The 12,836-nt window shown below is 44.0% G+C and overlaps 1 protein-coding gene across 5 annotated transcripts in view; it reads left to right on the forward strand.

Annotated features, from left to right (window-relative positions):
• Kcnma1 (potassium calcium-activated channel subfamily M alpha 1) overlaps window positions 1-12,836 on the forward strand; it is a 699,649-nt gene that overhangs the window by 604,325 nt on the left and 82,488 nt on the right. For 4 of the 5 annotated variants that reach the window (XM_042690241.1, XM_042690238.1, XM_042690240.1 and 1 more), the window contains one exon: window positions 10,208-10,301. In XM_042690241.1, coding sequence (XP_042546175.1) covers window positions 10,208-10,301 — 94 coding nt within the window. Of the gene's footprint in view, window positions 1-5,516; window positions 5,604-10,207; window positions 10,302-12,836 lie in introns of all 5 variants that reach the window. The other variant, XM_042690242.1, reaches the window with a different exon arrangement.

The raw sequence follows: 12,836 nt of genomic DNA on the forward strand, positions 1-12,836 counted from the left end.
TGTTTTGTCTTTGTTAAATGTCTGGATTGGAAAGAACAAAACAACAAATCCACAATCCCTTAATTCCCAATGATCATTTTAGATACACAGCTCACAAAGATCAACATTAACTTTGAAAAAAAGTATTAGCTTGGTGCTCTGATCTATTAAAGACTATTGCTTTGTGAGCTCCAGCTGATGATTTTATTAAGAATACTTCAGGAAAAGAGTAGGTGGTGGGGGGAGACATGGATAATTATAAATTCATAAATATATAATTCAATGGATTTAATGGGCTAAACGTGGTGTTGTCTGTTCCTTTAAGAAAATAACAGATGTCCTGATTGAGCCCATAATCTGGGCTGTATGAAATTCTAGCCAAACTGATGGGCACATTTTATTTTATTTTATTTTATTTTTGTCTGAAACTACCTTTGATAAGAAATGCATTACAAACTCATCAGTTTGGCTTCCTGTTAACAAAGAGACAGCAGCCGTCTGGATCATTCTGGATTCCCGGTGAAGCTGCCAGGCCCGGTATCCTCCAACTACAGCCTCGCCAGCTTGACAAGGGGCAGATGAATTCAGGAGTTATTGTGCAGGGGTTTAAATCTATGCGGCAGCTGACGGTTGAAATAATCATCTATATATCGCTCTGAGCGAGCCGGGGAAAGGTTGAAGCTGTATATTTTCAGCATATCTAGTCTAATGGTTAATCTGTTGTCTTGTACAGGGGGCGCTGGCAGGGTGGACCTGCAGAGCATGCTGACAGCCGGGGGTAGGGGGGTTGGGGGGGGGATGGCTTATGGAAGATGTGTTTTGCCTTGATTCTCCAAGTGCTAGGTGGAAGAATCTAACTTAGCTGAAGTCAGACAATGTGAAAACCACTTGACTCAAGTCCCCATGATGGGGGTGGGGTGGGGTGCAGGCCTCTCATAGCAGGTTGGCTGGTAGGGACATTTAGGGGGTCATTCAATGACCTCTGGTGGACTCCCCCCCGCCCCAAACCCTCAGATCTGCACACTCCCAATTGGTTTCTGTATGGAGTTTCATCTGGAAGGTGGTAAGCAGAGATGGACACTGTCTTTTAGGAAACCCAGAAAAATGAAGCGAATGTGTGGAGAATAAACTCTTGTTTCTCTGTGAGAGGTCAGCTAGGGCTCCGCTCAGCAATGTGGCTTCTCTCACAGCCTCTTGGTGACTGCAGAGGAGGAAAGCAGCTGTGGTGTGATCACATCCAGTTATTCACTTGCCTAGAGTCCTCCCTTCTCTGCTCAGTTTCCTCCTTCCCCTCCCGTCCCTTCCCTCCCTCCCTCCCTCCCTTCCTCCCTCCCTCCCTTTCCTTCCTTCCTTCCTTCCTCCTTCCCTCCCTCCCTCCTTCCTTCCTTCCTTTCTTCCTTCCTTCCTTCCTTCCTTCCTTCCTTCCTTCCTTCCTTCCTTCCTTCCTCTCTCTCCCTCTCTCCCTCCTTCTCTTCCTTTCTTTCTTACTCCCTTCCTCTTTCCTTCCTTTCTTCCTCCCTTCCATTCCTTGTCTCCCTCCCTCCCTTCTACCCTCCCTCCCTCCCACACACAGCCCTTTATACCTTACTTATTTCTGTCTTCTACTTCTTGCTCTGGCAGCTTGGACTGTATGTGCCAGGGATATAGCAGGAGTCATTCCATCCTTGAACTGAAAGGCTTTACCAACTGGTGTGGAACAGGGAGGGAAGAAAAATGAAATTAGAGAAAGGACGACTCTTGTTAAACTATTTGGAGCTGGATTCAAACAAAGTCAAAATTATCTTCCCTCAACTACTATTTTTCCAGTCTTCAAACTGTGTCTGGTAGTAATTCAGGGTGTTCTTGACATTCTCATTTCAATTGCATTTTTCTCTTAGTATTTCACTGTTCATCTCTGTGTCTGATCACTAAGAAGCTAATGCCTAGTGAACTTTTCTTGGGAAGAAGGAAATAAAGAAGGAAGGGAGGGAGGGAGGCAGGGAAGGAAGCAAGCAAGCAAGGAAGAAAGGGAGGGAAGAAGGAAGAAGAGGAAGGAGGGAGAGAGAAAGGAAGGAAGGAAAGATAAGGGAAGGGAAAGATCAAAGGCAATCCAGAAAGGATTTTCTACTCAATTCTGCAGTATTGTTAAGGAATTAAAGCAGGCCCAGTTTATTTTATTTATATTATTTATATATTCATAATTCCTTCATCCATGAGGATGTCTACTTACCATGAGGTTCTACTTACAGGGACTTTTGGCGAATCCTGGATGCCTGTCAGGATACAAATAAGATAGAAGGCTTGTAGTTTAAGACTGGGTGAGAATGCATGGATACCCTTGGTACATTACACCTTTCCAGTTTCATTCTAGAGGTCCATTAGGCCTGCAGTATTTGTGTACAGAACACTGCACTCCAGGTTGTGTGAATTCTGTTAATAGGTTCATATTGTAGTTTTCTTTTTCTCTCGTATAGGGGATGAATTCTTTCATTACTCTGTCTTTTTAGACTCAACATTAACCACTTCAGGTTTTCTAGGCAGTGAATAGAGCCAGAGAGATACCCTGTGATTGACTTCTGCATAACCTGTACTTCCTTAATATCTCACTCTCCATTCTCTGATGAGCACCACAAAATCCAGAGATGCAGACCAAGTCCCTTTTCCCTGCCCAGTCAGCACACCAGGGGGCTGGAGTTCCCTCTGCCCACCCCAGGTAACACAAGAAGGGACATTGAAAAATCCTTCCTTCCTTATATCTACCCTCATTATCCTCAATAAATCTATCTTCACTATACAAAATGACAGATTTCATTTTTTTAAAAAAAATCTATACTCTAGGTTTTCCATATAAATACATTCCCTACTTCTTAGATGCAGTTTGTGGAGTTTTTCTGCTCAGTAATGTATATGTGATGTGTGAAAATGTGACCTTTCCATTTTGGAGGGTTTTAGATATTTGAGATGTTGTGATTGGTGGGGCTGTTGCTTTATTTTCTTTGTTTTCTTGGGACTTGAACTCAGGACCTAGTTGCTGTTTCTTAGTTTTCCTAATCAAGGCTAGCAACCTACTATTTGAGACCTAGCCCCACTGCCAGCTTTTTGGTAGTTAATTGACGATAAGAACCTCATGGACTTTCCTGCCTCGGCTGGCTTCTAATGGTGATCCACAGATCTCAACCTCCTGAGGAGCTAGGATAACATTTATGAGCCACAAGCACCGGTGTGGGGCTGTTTTGAGGGATAACATTGTTCATCTTTTCATTACCTATATATCACTATCAGAATCTTTCAAAAATATATTTATAGACTGGTTTTACTGAGGTTACAGCAAAGCATTCTTGTGGATGTATGTTTCCTAAGTTGTCAGAACCAGAAACTCTTTTTTTAAAATGTTTTTGATTGTGAAAATACTGTACAGAGGGGTTACAATCACATGAGCAAGGGAATGTGTACATTTCTTATCAAGCATTGTTGCCTCCTCCTTTGTTTTTCCCCTACCATCCCTTCCCTCCCATCTCCACAACTACATCTCTGCCCCCCCCCCCAGCCTAAATTGTATGACTTAGAAAAAAATGATATTAAGTGAAGTAAGCCAGGCACAAAGAAACATAGGACCCATGGTTTCCCTTATTTGAAATAACTAGTATATGTCTGAGACAAGCAGAAAAGGTCAGATAAGATGATGTTAGGTGAAATAAACCCCAAGATAAGTATTCAAATGTTTTTTTTTCTTTCATGCTATTGTTTCTAACATATTTATAAGCTGATTTCTTTGTTGCTTTGTATGTCCCTCCCCCACGATATAACCCCTGCTCTCACTGTATTTGATGTTGATATAATTTGTGGAGGAGACGGGGAAAAAGCACAATGTTTAAATAGGGATACAGGTGGACCCATTGCAACAATGAGATGTACAAGACATTATGTCAAGAACCAGAAACTCTTGTGTTGTTTTTTTTTTTGGGGGGTCCGGTCGTGGGGCCTGAACTCTGGGCCTGGGCACTGTCCCTCAGCTCTTCAGCTCAAGGCTAGCGCTCTACCACTTGAGCCACAGTGCCACTTCCGGCTTTTTTCTTTTTGCTTATGTGGTGCTGAGGAATCGAACCCAGGGCCTCATGCATGCAAGGCAAGCGCTCTACCACTGAGCCACCTTCCCAGCCCAAGAACCAGAAACTCTTATTCCAAACATTTGACCCTCTTTAGGTCCCCTGTGCTCTCATTTAAGCTACTCACTGTCCCGTCCACATAGAACTTGGCTCCTACACACTTGGATGACGAGGGCAGTGATGGGCACATGACATTCACAAAGAAGGGATTCACCCAGAAACAATTCTCTCCCGTTCCTGTATAAATATGTAATCACGTGACTCCCAACTCACAGTATGGGTTACTTCCTCCATCTGTGTTGCTGTTGTTAATTTTCCATACTTGCTTATGGAAGCTTTCATATCCTCTCAACAGTTCCATCCAGGTGATAGGCAGCCAGGGCTGTCATGGTCCACAGTGACAGCTCAGGACGCCTTCCCCTGCACAGCAGGCAGCATTCCACGTTCCCGCCCCAGCATCGCCCTCTAGTGACCGCACTGTGGAACCATGACTTCCTGCGGGAAGTTGGGCAGAAGTATGAGAGGAAAGCCAGGTCAGCCAGGGAAGTTTTGTCCCTAGCAATAAATCACCTATTGTAAAATGGCGGTGTTACTGTGACATCCATGGTTCCTTTTGGGGAAAAGTTTAATACACACACAGAAGACAGGAAGCCCACTGTAGATCTCCATCCCAGCAACTATGCCTTTGGTCTTTGCCCTCAATTTTAGTGAAGCAGCATTAGTATCCTGAACCCACTCCCCACACACTTTCCTCGAATGTCACTGACAATGCAAAGAGACTACACATCACTCTTCCTTTCTTTCTTGCCCCACTGTAGGGGGTGTGAGGATGGAGCCCAGGGCTTCACATAGGCCAAGCAAGTTCTACCAACTGAGCTATTACCCTAACTCTACTCATCACTCTCCCTGAGGGAGTGGCAAAACCTGGGTATTCCATGTAAGCTAAGTAGCAATACTGCAGCCAGGGATGCTGAGCAGACCGGCATTCTGAGATGAAAAGCAATAGTTTAACACCGAGAGATAACAACTTGAAATATAGCGATTATTTGGTAGGATACCTTTCCGTAGTTTTCAGGAGATAATAGGTCTGGTCCTGCTGCTAACCTAAGTTTTCTGTATGTTGTCAGAGAGGAGAGGTACTCTGTATATTTTGGGAGGAATTATGGCAGAGAGGAGATTGCCTTCTGAATTTTCACAGGTATCCTCCCTCCTGACATCAAAGACAATGGTGTAGCAAAAATTGTTCCAGGAAGTCATCGGGGTAAAAGAGAAAGGAAAATCAAAACAAAAACCCTGCAATTCAGCTTTGAGGGAGAGACCTCCATTTTTCATCCAAAGCTATGATTCGATTTGATGTTAAAATTGGTCTGGGAGGTTTTTGTTTTGTTTTGGTTTTGTAATGAGAATTTCACTAAGGATTAATTTCCATTTTCTTTTCTCATTGTTTGGCAGTCAAGGCTGAAGCTATTTCACGTTATCACAAAGACCCATTTGAGTCCAAGAATGCAGCTCCCATTTCTCGGCTTGTGACCGAGCCAGGTGAAGAAGTGGCTGGGAGACCCATCCCAATACTTTAACAATAATTGCCTTATGTCTCTCAGTGTTCCACCTTAACATGGCTAAGTGCAGTGGGAGACGAGAGCTCTACTACCATAGATTTCAGCATGTGTTTAGTTTGTTGGGACCAAACTGAAGAAAAAACAAACCCCAAACAACAGCACTAAAAAAACCCAATAAATAACCACAAAAATGCCTGAATTCTCCAACATTCAGTGTGCTCCACACAGTAATCAGAAGCCCTGTTAGCTAGATGCCTTTGTGTTCAAACCACTTTGCATGAGTCTTAACTCTGAGCGGTTCCAGTGTGAATATGACATTACTAATGATCTGCTAAGTGTGTACAGATGTGAGTTCCTCCAGATGTAGTGATTAATAACGTAATGCAGATAGCTGGTTGACTCATGTTAATGGCTTGTTTGCCTTTTATTACTTTTGTGAGTTTATTTGCTTTGAACTTTTTTTTTTTACTCCAGCCAACAAACTCACCTTGAAGTCTCAAAGGACTTCATTGCTATTAATCTCGGGTGGGGGGGGGGAAAGTGGAGGGGACAGGAAAGGGGGGATGTACTCCAGGGTAGAGCTGAGATTTCCATCAGAGGCACACATTGGGAAAGCGAAAAGCAACAGTCCTTGTCCCCTGTCATTTCAAAGTCTATAAAAAGAGGCATGGGTGAGCCCTGACAAGATGTTTGTAACTTGGCAAGGCAGAAAAAGGAAGAGCTTTTCTTTTAAAAATAATAATAATCTAGTAAAATACATGATCATTTTGAAGTAAGGCCAGAATCTCTGGCCAGTGTTTCTGGAAGACGCTGCCTTTGCTCTTGCTTGCAAAAGGAATTCTGATGAAAAGTCAAATGAAATGTTGTTACAGATGTTCAGCTCGGCATTAAGGCTGTTGGAATTACCACCCCATCTTAAATCAATTCCCAGAACATTGTCTGGAGGTTATGTCATTGAAATAATGAATCCTCTTTAGTCAAGTCTAAGCAAACATGTTAAAACATCATTGTAACTTCAAATTAAACTCTCGTGCAAACCAGGGGATCCAAAGCCTCATTAGACTTGCCTGACATTTTTCTAGCGCCTGAGTCTTCACCAACTGTAAAACTGTTAGATTCAGTGCCTATTAGACAAGGGAGCGTGGGGGAAGTTACGAGAACATTAAGTGTTATACTTAGGGATGTACAAAAAAACAAGCCCTTGAATTTTATAAGTTACTTGGAGGCTGGATAGAGTTCAGCTCCCATAAAAATGCTGTGTTAGATTCCTGAACTTGTTTGTGTTTTAGAAGAGCTGGTAAGTCAAGTTTCTTTGAAGGCTCCTATCTTCCTGTGATTTCCCCATCACAGGAACAAGTGGAAATGTTAGAGAGAAAGAGAGAGGTGTATCACACTTACCCGACTAGGTTAAATATGAGCTTGTAAATGTGCGTTGTCATGAGGTACAGCCCATTACTTCCACACATCTGTCTTTCATGAACGTGAGTTAAATGGAAGTCTCCCCTTTTAATTCCACTTTGTCATTCCTCTCATGGAGTTACAGAAGCCATGAAATGAAAATTATATTTTATAGCCGAACTGAAAGTTTTTCTTTAAATGTGCTTTCTCTAAATGTGCACCGGTGGATAAGAATCCACATAAAGGAGAATAATTAGATATGCTTTATGTCCTACTTATGACAAAGAAGTTGTCCCTTGCTTCTCTTGGGAGATGGAAGCCATATGTCATGGCCTGTATCACAAAACATTCACAGTGCTCCTGTCTCTTCAGGGAGCAGAATTCCAGGCCCTAAGTGCAAGAGGAATGCTTTGAACATGGTTTCATGGATGAGAACAAACCCCAGTTTAAATACAGTATGATTATGATGAATGATCTCTGTGAGTTGCAATGAAAATACATGGTTTCCTTGCACTGAAGGAGGCATACGTTTCCTATCAACATGAAGCGTCTGTCTGGAGCGGGCTGACATGTATTCACTTGCCAGCTCTCCCATCTGAAGCTCCGTGCCAGCAAACAGCCAGTGACAGGGTGCAAGGATAAGGGGCACTCAACCAAAGACAGCCATCTCCCAGCAGTGCAGTACAATGGGGAAGCAAAAGTTAAGCAAAAGGATCCCAACGGGAATGCCTGGGAAGGTGCCTTCGGCGTGGGTCTTCACTAATGCCGACTAACCGCACTGCCAGACACCACCCCGGTGACATGGAGTCACATTGAAGAGATCTCCGTGTCTGTTGCACGGTAACCTTGAGAAGCCTGGTGTGAAGGAGAAGAACAGAACTTGCATTCCCACTCGACCTACTCATGAGCACACACACACACACACACACACACACACACACACACATAGACACACACACATGTGTCTTCCAGCATGTAGCCTTTATAAAACGGTAACCTTGTTAGGAAGAGAAAGTATAAGACTACACTGTGTACAGTTTTCTTTGCCCCTCCCTTCTTTCCTCCCATCTATTTCCCCTCTCTTTTCTCGTCCTTTCTCTTTTCTCTCCATCTTCTTTCTCTCTCTCCTGTCTCTCTGTCTCTCTATCTCTGTCTCTCTGTCTCTTTGTGTCTCTGTCTCTGTCTCTCTCTCTGTCTCTCTCTGTCTCTGTCTCTGTCTCTGTCTCTGTCTCTCTCTCTCTCTCTCTCTCTCTCACACACACACACACACTCCCGCTCCCACTCCTATCCTATTATTGTCTTGGACACCCAGACCCCTATCTTGTGAAAGGAAGATGAATTTAGGTCAAGCTCAGAGTGCCTGTTTGCTTGCTGAGAGATGCATATCACCTCTAAGTGATTTTTTTTTCAATACCATTTATGTGGCTTGTATTTATTTCCTTTAATCTTTTAAGTGCTGTTTAGTCTTCGTGTGATTTGCTGTGGTTACTCATTTCTGATAAGATGTGATATCTTCACAGCCACCCAGTCCCTGCCTGGAGCCCTCCGTGACTGATCTGGTCACAGCCTGAGCCCCCTCCGGGCTGGGCAGTGTGGGGGGGAGCAGGTGGTGAAGGGAAGAGCTGTGGGCCTTGGCAGAAGCTTTCTTACCTTTAGCTCTCCTGCTATCCATCTTACTTCACGCCTCACTCTTGTTTCCTTTTCCTGTGCCAGCTAGCATGAGGCAATCCCAGTTTGACAGTAGATTCAGGGTGTGTAAAACGTGCTCTCCTCTGAAACCAGTTTGGAGTCTTAGGATCCCTTCAGAACCATGGATCATAACCTACTAAATTTATTTAAGGTTTTCAAGGAAGTAACGTACAATGCATGCTGTGGGACGGGCCATTTTGGGTAATACTAAGTAGCTGGGATGGTTCTTTTCTCCTGTTATCTAAAGACTCCTGTGCTATTAATATGTATATCTCAAGCTTCTTCTGATGCTGCTTTTGCTATACTGCTAATATTTCTCTTCTTAGATTAAAGGTGACCTCCGTACATTCTGAGTTACAGGGGTGTCTCCTCCTAGTCTGTGTGGCAGTCGACCTACCCTAAGAATCGAAGGATCTGCTTTTTCCTTCTTGACATTACAGCATTAGCCTGGATGGTGGGGGCCGGAAAGAGCAGGACTAGATTTTGCAGCTGAGGCCCTTGGGTGACAGGTTGTGGGGTGGGGGTGCGGGTGGGGGTTGTGCATCTTGCTAATTACCAAGCAGCGCTCTTAAAATGAAGCATGGTGCCAGCGTATACAGCTACAAAGCTTGTTAGTAGGTGTCTTGGGGCAAAGCAGTAGTGTGCTGTATTGTGAGTGAAGCTTCACATTGCTTAGCAGTCTGTGTGGTGGACATATTTAGAAAACAGCTTTGGTTTCCAATCTCCTCTGCTGGCCCTTCATCCCTGCCTGCCATTGCTTCATTAGAAATTCCATTCAGTGGCGAGTACACCCTGATCCCAGTGCTCTCCTGTCCTGGCCAGTCCTCCTGTCTGAGCACAGTCCTCCTCCACACCTCCTCCCTGGGTGCTGAGAAGATGAGAGCTGAGGATTCTTGAGCCCACTTGTGCCGATGTTCTAAGTCCTGACGGACTGTAACATTGGTTCTTAAGGCCTAGAATCCTTCACCTACCTTCAAAGCTCTATCTGTGCTGTTCGGGGATTAGGAACCTAGTAAAGTGGTTCCTCTGGAGAAGCGGTAGGCGCTTTCCAACACAATTTTACCTCTGATGTTGGTTATGGGAAGATGCCTTCGATTAACCCAGCAAAACAAAGTTACCAGAGTTAATTCTGAAGAATAACCATCGACTGTTTCACACACGCACATGTATATTTTTTGTATGCGGACAAATCAACGGTTTCTTTTTCTTCGTTGTTGTTTCTGTCTTTTCCTTTCTGAGTTTAGGGCGTTTATGAACTTGTTTTAGTCTGTTTCAAGTGCATGCTCCAGTGCTAGAGCGTAAAGATGTGTTTTGCTTCAACCTTCTCAAGCAAGCCTCCTTTCACTAATGCATTTGGTCTTTGTCACCGGGTCCTAAAAGACAGCCCTGATTTCCTAGTTGAGTGACTGAGCCTTGAGTGTGTGACTATGCTATCTTGCCTGTATTTCAGTCTACCCTCAAACTGTTCCTAATCTCATGAGCTACCTATATTTCCAGTTGAAGACGAGCAGCCATCAACCCTGTCACCAAAAAAAAAGCAACGCAACGGGGGCATGAGGAACTCGCCCAACTCGTCTCCGAAGCTGATGAGGTAAGCAAGGTTCCCACACACATACACACACATGGTCGGCCCTCACTCCTCCCTCTTCTCCTTTGGCCGGGCCCCCTCCCATGCTTGCCTAGGCCCCAGATTCTCCTACTGCACCAGTGATCATGGGGGAGGGGAGCAAGATCGTTCTATGGCTTCTTAAGTATTTATTCTGTCAGCTTGTCAGCACTTAATGATAGAGCTGAAAAAATTCTGTCATGAAAAACAGTTTGAAAAGCTGTTTGAAAAATACATAGGCTTTAAAGTCTTAGCTGTCACCATGTCCTGTCTGTGTGTAGTTTCTAAACAGCAGTGGCACTAATGACGCTGGGAACCAATCAGAGCAACTCTGTGGTTAGTTTGCCTGCGGCAAGTCTCTTTCTGCTGGAGTCCCTCGGAGGACTGTTTTCAGTACTTAAGGCCATATGTGAGATGTATCATCACAATCAAAAATGAACCTGAAGATTACCTTCCTTTTATCCTGTCGATTGAAATCAAATTTCTGCTAATTGATTTTGACTGAGAAAAAAAGTCTAATAATCTGTGGACTTGCCAATGCAAAGTTCAAAAGTAATCTAGTTGTGCTCAGCCTAAAAGCAATATTAATTATGAAATACAGCATGTTTACTCCTTCCTTTTCGTTCGTTCGTTCCTTCCTTCCTTCCTTCCTTCCTTCCTTCCTTCCTTCCTTCCCTACTTTGTTCTTCCTCCTCTCTCTCTCCTTCTCTCTGTCTTCCTTTCTTCCTTTCTAAATGAAAGAACTCTAGATATAGCACTCCCTATAGAAATAGTAAGTGACTTTCCACAGAGTTCTACAAGTTCCTATTCTTGACCTATTCATCTCTCATCTTCCCTTTGTGTCATTCATCTGCCAATCCCAATAAGTGGGTTCTCCTGACATCCAAACCCTCTTAACACCTCCATGATCCAAAAGTGATTTCAGATTTGCACTGCTTCTCCTAAGTGGTTCCTGCCACAGGGGCACCAGCCACCTTAACAGGACTTCCCCTTTTTCCATTGCCTTTGGTCCCTCTCCCTCCTCTGATTATTGAGATGGAGCCATGTTGCTCTCCATTCTTCTTCGGCACATTTTAATCTCTTTACCCCTCCACATCTGTCTACCTGCCCAGGACATCGGCGAGAGCTGTCCTTCTTCAGCAGTGGTGCACTTGGGTTACTTGATGGCAGTTTTACTAGCACTACCTCCTCTGCCTTTATGACCATCCATTCCCATTAACCATCTCCACTGAAGAGTTCTCCATCCCCCAGCTCAGCCATGCTGGGGCACTGCTGATTTACATGCTTGTTTACAGTTTATGAGGGGGAATAAAATGCTCCAACTGCCAAGCTGCTCTTTTTTTATGACACTGGTTGTCATCCTAGCATTGCCTTCCTATTTACTCACCTTTAAGTAATCGACTTATCTAATGCTAATAGTTTTCTCCATTTAAGAGAGAGACAGAGGCAGAGACAGGCAGAGACAGACAGAGGGAGACAGACAGAGAGAGAGAGAAACACCCGTTATACTTCTTTTGCCTAAATTTAGAGGAGCAAATAAATAAATAAAGAGAAGCCTGGAAAATCTGAGCCCTTTGGAGCCCAATTCTCTGTCCCTGTTTGCTATGTAAAGTATGGCTCATTGCTTTGATCTTGAGCAATAATAATTCTAAGGAGTTATACTGTTTTCATATGCTTCAAAGCTGTGTCAAAGTTTTGCTGCTTAAGGGTACTTCTTTATTCTGTTGGCTCTTGGGTACCAAGATGACAGGTCTCCTGTATGAGGTGGAGGCTTTTTTAAGTCGTAGCCTTCAGCAAAACATCAAATTACCAAATCCAGGGTAACATACTTCTACACAAATGCCTTTCCTGTAGATATATTATACCATATATATTAAATACTTTAGTGTTACACGCTCCATTTTGTGTGCAATAGAAAGTGATGGTTTGAGGTAGCCTTGGGGGGGGGGGGTACTTCTTTTTTTTTTCCACAAGCAGAAAAAGCTAGTGTATACCGTATCAAGTATGGTTTTTACAGGACTTTCTGCCCGAAGGCCTTTGTAAATAAGTAATGATCAACAGATTGGCTGTGGGTTTTTGAAAAGCATGCCTATGTCAGTTTGCATGATGGGGGAGAATTTTCAAAGTGGATCTTGCTTTCATTGCCTGCCGGAGAGGGGCTGAGGGAGGCAGTCATCCCAGGCCAGAGCTGTCTGCTTCGTCGTACATCAGAATTGCTAAACGGGGGTCAGGTGTGAGCTAAAACCTGCCAAGCTACAGAACTCGGGGCTTCTAATATTGGTGCCTGTGGGATGCTGCTGCCACCACAGTGACATTCGCTGGGATGTTTCACACCACCTGCCCACAATGCTCTCCATTGAGGCTCAGTTGGATTGGGCCATGCCTGACAAGTCAGGGAGTGTTAGACACTCCCCCATTCCTGGACTTTGTATCTCCTAGGTACTGCCACATCCTCTGACTGAGGTCAGAGGAGCAAGGATAGGGCTTCTGCTGAGCTGAGCCGAGCCCTGTCTATTCTGT

The sequence above is a fragment of the Dipodomys spectabilis genome, unplaced genomic scaffold (assembly GCF_019054845.1).
Source record: "Dipodomys spectabilis isolate Male_0828 unplaced genomic scaffold, ASM1905484v1 ptg000136l, whole genome shotgun sequence".
Taxonomy (NCBI): domain Eukaryota; kingdom Metazoa; phylum Chordata; class Mammalia; order Rodentia; family Heteromyidae; genus Dipodomys; species Dipodomys spectabilis.